This window comes from Hoplias malabaricus, chromosome 16 (genome assembly GCF_029633855.1).
Source record: "Hoplias malabaricus isolate fHopMal1 chromosome 16, fHopMal1.hap1, whole genome shotgun sequence".
Taxonomy (NCBI): Eukaryota; Metazoa; Chordata; class Actinopteri; order Characiformes; family Erythrinidae; genus Hoplias; species Hoplias malabaricus.
The window spans coordinates 2,266,148-2,273,647 of record NC_089815.1 but is presented as its reverse complement, the minus strand read 5'-3'; the positions used below and the strand labels follow the sequence as shown (position 1 = coordinate 2,273,647).

At 46.0% G+C, this 7,500-nt stretch overlaps 1 protein-coding gene across 3 annotated transcripts in view; it reads right to left on the bottom strand.

Moving 5' to 3' along the window:
- Window positions 1–7,500, bottom strand: part of lrp4 (low density lipoprotein receptor-related protein 4) — a 45,001-nt gene that overhangs the window by 15,391 nt on the left and 22,110 nt on the right. For all 3 annotated transcript variants that reach the window (XM_066647295.1, XM_066647297.1, XM_066647296.1), the window contains exons 18-25: window positions 6,950–7,151; window positions 5,838–6,027; window positions 4,808–4,939; window positions 2,427–2,567; window positions 2,170–2,256; window positions 1,436–1,607; window positions 922–1,084; window positions 544–769 (exon numbers count right to left, since the gene is read on the bottom strand). In XM_066647295.1, coding sequence (XP_066503392.1) covers window positions 544–769; window positions 922–1,084; window positions 1,436–1,607; window positions 2,170–2,256; window positions 2,427–2,567; window positions 4,808–4,939; window positions 5,838–6,027; window positions 6,950–7,151 — 1,313 coding nt within the window. The remainder of the gene's footprint in view (window positions 1–543; window positions 770–921; window positions 1,085–1,435; window positions 1,608–2,169; window positions 2,257–2,426; window positions 2,568–4,807; window positions 4,940–5,837; window positions 6,028–6,949; window positions 7,152–7,500) is intronic.

The following is a 7,500-nucleotide window of genomic DNA, read 5'->3' as shown; positions in this document are numbered from 1 at the left end:
ACCATCTGGAGCCCACCAACACACACACTGTGAAACTAGTCAGTTTTCTGTGCGCTGCCTAAGTGAGAAAACACGGAATAAAACGAGGCGTTCTGATTCTGCTCCGCTTCTGACGTCAAGTGCAGAGACTTTAGAATGGCCCCGCCCCCTCGTCTGAGTCTGTCCAATCACAGCGCTGGACCCGTGTTTATGTGAGAGCGCAGAGACGAGGTTAAACTCAGCAAGACAGACACAACGAGCGCGGAGAAATAAGAGCACTGAGTAAAAACGGAGAAGAAAGAGAACAGAGTGAAAACGGCTAAAAACCAGAGCTTCTGCTCCTCGCTCCTCACTGCTGTGCGCTCGGGGTCGGGGTGAACAGCGAGCGGCTCATTATCATTTAAAGGAACAGGTGCTGAAAGCGGGCGTTCTGAACAGGGGCTGTTTACACAGGGGGAGAACACTGCTGTGGGGCTCGTGGGGTTTGGACCAAAGCAGGTCACAGACGTTTCATTAAGAAACAGAACTATGTTCCCAGCTTCAGGAATAATATAAGAGCGTTACCTAGTGGTCTGTCTCGGTCCACAGCCTGGATGTCCATGAGTCCGGGCAGGTTGGACCGCACGGTGATGATGTTAGAGCCGGATGATTTATCCGCTCTCTGGATACTGCGGCTCTGCCAGTCGGTCCAGTAGATGTGTGGCCCAAGCAGCGTGAGGCCGTAAGGGTGCTGCACCGGAGACACCAGCGTCCGGCGGTTCAGTCCATTCAGGTCGGACGCCTCGATGCGCTGAGAGGCAAGAAAACACATCAGCTTAAAATAACAGTTCTGCTCTACAGCCCACTGCTGGGGCTTTACACCCCAGGGGCATGGAGACCTTAGACCTTCAGAGTGCGCAAACTGTCTGCCCACGTTGGGTGCATCCTACAGGGATCACTGACCTCAGTGTGAGCATCCGCCCACAGCAGCTGGGAGCCAGCTTTGTCGATGGCCAGTCCATTGGGCCAGCCCAGATTTTTATTGATCAGAACCACACGATCGGATCCGTCCATTCCTGCTCGCTCCAGCTTGGCATGTTCGCCCCAGTCTGTCCAGTACATGTACCTGCAGCACACACATATACATAAATACATCAGCTAAAATTCCTCTGTCATCCACAAACAAAAAAACACATGTCGAAGTTCTGAAAACAAACACAGGTGCATTAATGGTGTCCTTCCGAGTCTGAAACTGACGGACTGCGACCACTGCATCAGGTTTGAATCAGAACCTGTTCTATTTTCTGTCTTTGACGGATGCGTTCAAATCAGAGCGACCAATCAGAGCGCCGTTGTCATGGTTACAGACCAAACAAATGAGCAGAATGGCAGCATTGGTCTACGTCTGAGCTGTGAATAACTGATGGGTGGAGCGTCCACCAAATGCAGTAAACGTAAGAATAAATATTAATTGTACCCCATCTCATGGAACAGAGCGATGGCCCGAGGGCTGTCCAGGTTCCTCCACACCAGAACTTTCCTCATGGATCCGTCCATGTTGGATACTTCGATGCGGTTGGTTCCGGTGTCAGTCCAGTAGATCTTTCGGCCGACGGCATCAACAGCTAGGCCATCGGTGGTGATCAGACCTGAACGTGGAGTTTGAGAATCACAGGTCAATGTTATACATTATACATTACACAATATACAATGCAGAAATATTGTGTCAACATTGTGACCATCTAGCAACACCTTAGAGACCAAGAAATCCACCTGGAATACTTCAACAACAGCACCCTAGAAACCACCTGGAAAAACAGCAACCACAAAGTTCTACACCCTCCCACACATCAGATTCACAGCGGACCAATAAGAGCAAGTACAAGACGATACACGGACGTATACGCAGAGGTACAGAGAACAAATCAGAACGCAGCTGACAGAATCCTGACAGTGAGGCCAGAGTAGGGCACTGAAAATATCAGAGTCTCCGTCAAATTGTGGGCGGAGCATTTGTGGCTGAGACTAGATACACACTAACAACCACCTGGGATAAGGCAGTGTAAGAGGAAGAAGGGTAAGATCAGACAACAATTGATTCCACAATAAGGACATGTGCAGTCTTACAGCAGCAAAGAAGAGTTAAAGTTTTAAGAATCATTATACAATAAATAAATAAGTTAAAGGTAAAGTAAAAGCCGTGCTCCGTACCTGTGGAGATGATGTCCTCGTGTCCAGAGCTGTTTAAATTAGCTCTGCTGATCTTCTTCAGGGTGCTGTCGGACCAGTAAACTTTCCCTGAGGACACACAACAGGGCATTACAACATCAGACGTTTAGGATCAAGGCAGTTACAGATTAAAACAGTGTTCGGATGAGAATCTGAACACGTTAAAGGTGGATTGAGAAGGTGTTAGTGACTCACTCAGGAACAGAAAAGAAAAAATGATCCATTAATAAGGCTCTCACCCTCTTTGCCGTCCACTCCGATGGCGATGGTGTTCTTCATGGATCCGTTTACGGCCAAAACAACATCAGCAAAATACGGAATATCCAGAGACACCATCCGGATATCGGTCCTCCGAGCGAAGATCAGGAAGCTGCTCATTCCTGTAACGGGAAGTTCATCAGAAACACTGTAGTTTAGGATCAGACTGATATTCCACGACTTTCGGTGTAATCTCCCAGAAACAATAAAGTTCATACGTTAATCCACTGCAGTGTGTCGTCCAGAAAAGAGGAGCTGCTTTCTCACAAGCCTCGGCTTTGTGTTTTTAGCTGCAGTTGGACAGATTCACGCCGGGCGCTGACGGAGTAGCGTCTACTCACTAAACAACGGGGGACGGAGCGGTAGACGAGTGCAGAGCTTGTCCTACTCCAAGCTGTGTATACGACTGGAGCCGGGGCGGAGTCTGTAGCTCGAAATTCAAGGAAATACGGACCGTACAAAACCAGACAGAACCCGGCAAACTACAATACACACACACACATACTGTGCCACCACATGACGACGTGAATCTTTATATTCTGCCAATCCTCAGAGTCCACTGCAGCAAAAGCTGAAATAGTTTGAACATTTTTGACGCTTGACAGAGGCACATTTGTAAAGAGTCCTCTAAGGAGTAATGAGTCCTCACAAAAACACATTTGAGGGATGAGTTTCGGACACTCCATCACTCTCCAGTGTGTAACCCTCTGGGGTCAAAGAATGGCACGTCAACGACTGTGTTTCTATTAATATCTTAGCGATAGCACAGCGCAGAAATACAGTTCAAACACTCTGTGAATGAGCAGAAACTGCTCTTCAATCGCATGTTATCACCACTGTACGCCGTACTTTACATCCCGAGTTACCAGCCTGTGAATGAGCCTGAGACACGCCTCCTCTGCCTCTCACCGCGTCTCACTGGTGGATTCACTTGTTTTTAAGACTCTGATAAAACTATTTCAATCACCAACACAATTCATCCACACGAGGAAAGGGATGTTTTCATAAGAGATATAAAGATTTTTCAGGGTTAGAGACAGGTTATCTCTTCATAAAATGCAGTAGGTCACATGGGCCTCTCTTGACGTGAGAGCTGAGATTGTTCTGAACGTTTTGATGTAAAACATGTGAGTAATAAATTATAATACAAGTGTTTTAACGAATTTCAGAACATTGAGAAAATGTCCACAAAGGGTTAAACGCCCTCACACTGCTGTTCCGGTGGTGAATGAAGAGAAAGCAGTAAAACCGAGTGCACAGCTATTACACACATTACATTTAAAACAGAGAAAAAGAAACAGGTTGTACATCAAACGCTTGAATATAAAACTAGAGAACCATGGCTCTGAGCCTGAACACTACACAATGAGGACAGTGAGGATGATGAGGGATTTAAGGTTCAGTGTGTGTCGCCCTCAGCTACAGATCGTCTCCAAAAATTCACAGTGCTCTTTAAAGTTGACCCTCGGCCTCGGGGGCTGTTCTGCTGAGAGTCCGATTTCAAACGCGGCTGTAAATGTACAGGAACCCTGTGTCTCCGAGCGCGGTGTGGAGTTTCAGCTCTGAGCTCCACTGCAGCTTTACGAGGGTCGCGCCGAGGCCCTAGCGGAGGACGAACCACCAGCATCTTTTTCTTTACCTGCTTCCTTTTTTGCTTTCTTTTCTTCTCCATGTTTTGTTCCTTTGTTTTGTCCCTTTCTTTTTCCTCTCCCTTCTTCTCTGTCCTGTTCTTTGTCTATTTCCCCCTCTTCCCTTCCCTTTATTCCTTTCCTTTCCTTCTTTCTCGCATACCACTTTAGTTCTTTCAGGAACTTCACATGAAATTATTACTATTAATGATGAATAATGTGATGAATAAATAGCTCTGTCCCGAACCCCTCTGAGCTCCCTGAGTAGACACAGACTCCGTAGGCAGCTGTGTAAGTCGTCTGTCATCATGAGGCGTATAATTGAGACACTGTAGTTAGAGAGTGATGATGTCACGGCTTGTTCCCGCCCACTGCACACAACCGGTGTTTATTTCCCTCAGCGTCGGTGCCGTGGAGTTTACTCTTCACGATTTTATCGCAATTCAAATTATTTTTGCTCTGGGAGAAGAGTGAAATACACGGGAGCTGTGTTTGAGGTGCATCATGGGATTGCCTTCGCTGCTGAGGAACGGTTCAATGCCGCCTTAAATTTAGGTCAGATTAAGGTATCTCTATTGACAGTGTATTTAAGGTGTCTAAGAATCGGGACAGCCCGTGTCTCAGGACGTAAATGCTCACTAGGTTTGGAACAGAGCCCATGTTTGTTAATGTAGAAAACTCCAGTTCTGTCTAGGATCAGCAGGGATTGATCTGATGTGATCCGATCTCGTCACCTGGAGTGCAGGTTTTCCCGTCCAACTGTAGGTTGATTCCGGTGGGACACGCACAGCTGGAGAATTTTGGAGCTGGAGCCAGGAGACAGAGATGACTGCAACCTCCATTATTCACCAAACAGGGAGAATGAACTGGAGAGAGAGAGAGAGAGAGAGAGAGAGAGAGAGAGAGAGAGAGAGAGAGCGAGAGAGAGAGAGAGAGAGAGAGAGGAGAGATAGAGAGAGAGATAGAGAGAGAGAGAGAGAGAGAGAGATAAATAGATAGATAGAGAGAGAGGGAGAGAGAGAGAGAGAGATAAATAGAGAGAGAGAGAGAGAGAGAGAGAGAGAGAGAGAGAGAGAGAGAGAGAGAGAGATTAAGCTAAATAATAGTGAGGGTGTTATTTTGTTGCTGATGCTTTGTTTCTTTAGACAGAACTGCCCTTTAATTATGATTAACATTCGCTGGTATTCTGACAGATTGTAATACACTACAGAAGGTGTAGGGGGCAGTATAATTTAAACATTGCTACTTTATAAATGTTACAGAGAAATTTGTAGAGGGTTAAAATACTGAAAATATAATGCAGCTAAGAAACAAAGTGCTTTTACCATGTGCTTCATTCTGAATCAGCTCACTGCAGATAATGTTCCGTTTGTTTCTCTTAGTTTAAATCTTTCTTAAATGCAATACATAGAGAGAGAGAGAGAGAGAGTGTGTGTGTGTGTGTGTGTGTGGGTGTGTGTGTGTGTGTGTGTGTGTGTGTGTGTGGCCGGAAGGGTAACAGTAACTCTAGTGGTGTCTGTGGGGAGTGGGGAATTATCTGACGTCTTTCAGCGTGTTTCGAGCCTCAGGAGCTTTCTGCCACTGACTGCGGCTCAGTTACAATCCGCCTTAATCCCCCATCCACCTTAAAAGACACAGGACACCACACAGAGCCACATTCCTGCTGTCACAGCAGCCGCGAGGCAATAAGGTCACGGCTACATGTCTCAACACTGAGACGCTCGAGAACGCGTCTGAGAACTTTGCGTCGTGTTCAAGATATACCTGTGGTTCTGTGCCGGTGGAATATGTGGATGTCCATCAGGTTCTCCAGGTTCTCCACGAGTGTGGAGCGCCCCAAACCAGTCAGTTTATTGGCGCTCTGGATGCTTTTAGACTGCCAGTCGGTCCAGTAAATCATTTCCTCATGTAGGGTCAGTCCGAAGGGATGAGGCAGCTGACTCCCAATCAACACCTTCAGGAGAAACAAGGATTGAGTCTCGAAAATTTACATCTGGTCATTTCAGATCTGTAATATTCTCTGTGCTCCAGAGTCTCTCTGTAATATTCTCTGTGCTCCAGAGTCTCTCTGTAATATTCTCTGTGCTCAGAGTCTCTCTGTAATATTCTCTGTGCTCCAGAGTCTCTCTGTAATATTCTCTGTGCTCAGAGTCTCTCTGTAATATTCTCTGCACTCCAGAGTCTCTCTGTAATATTCTCTGCACTCCAGAGTCTCTCTGTAATATTCTCTGCACTCCAGAGTCTCTCTGTAATATTCTCTGTGCTCCAGAGTCTCTCTGTAATATTCTCTGCACTCCAGAGTCTCTCTGTAATATTCTCTGTGCTCCAGAGTCTCTCTGTAATATTCTCTGTGCTCCAGAGTGTCCCTGTAATATTCTCTGTGCTCCAGAGTCTTTCTGTAATATTCTCTGTGCTCCAGAGTCTTTCTGTAATATTCTCTGTGCTCCAGAGTCTCTCTGTAATATTCTCTGCGCTCCAGAGTCTCTCTGTAATATTCTCTGTGCTCCAGAGTCTCTCTGTAATATTCTCTGTGCTCCAGAGTGTCCCTGTAATATTCTCTGTGCTCCAGAGTCTTTCTGTAATATTCTCTGGGTTCCAGAGTCTCTCTGTAATATTCTCTGCACTCCAGAGTCTCTCTGTAATATTCTCTGTGCTCCAGAGTCTCTCTGTAATATTCTCTGTGCTCCAGAGTCTCTCTGTAATATTCTCTGTGCTCCAGAGTCGTTCTGTAAAATTCTCTGTAGTATTCTCTGTGCTCCACAGTCTCTCTGTAATATTCTATGTGCTCCTGAGTCTTGTAATATTGTAATCTTGTAGTCTTTCTGTAATATTCTCCCATACTATGGTAGCTGTAACTGTAACCGTAGAATAAATACCTGTCTGTTGGACCCGTCAAAGTTCCCAAACTCGATGGTTTTCATTCCGGCGTCGGCCCAGTAGAGTCTCTCGGTCTCGTAGTCGATGGCCAGGCCGTTGGGCCAGGTCAGATTGGTGGAGATGATCACACTCCGACTGGACGCATCCATCCCTGCACGTTCTATTTTAGGGCTCGCTCCCCAGTCTGTCCAGTACATAAACCTGCAGCAGGTACAGCATCACTTAGACAAACAAACTGGGCTCAAAAATGTTTTAATAACTCTCCCCCTCACAGCTCTGATTATATCTGTTCCTCAGTCCTGAATTAGCAGCCACTATAAAGGCCAGTAAACTGTGGCACTGTGTCTTTAACTCTCAGAACAGTAAAGAAGTAGTCTAGCCATTCACTCATGACAGCAGTAAGCAAGGAGTGTCAGTTAATAAGAGATAAACCTCTTCACAGTTGAATTTAAATCTTATTTTTCTTTCATCAGGAAGATGTGGGCAATATTTGAAAGGAAAAGCACCGTAGAAAATGTGTTTATTAAAGGCTGATTCAGACATATCGTCC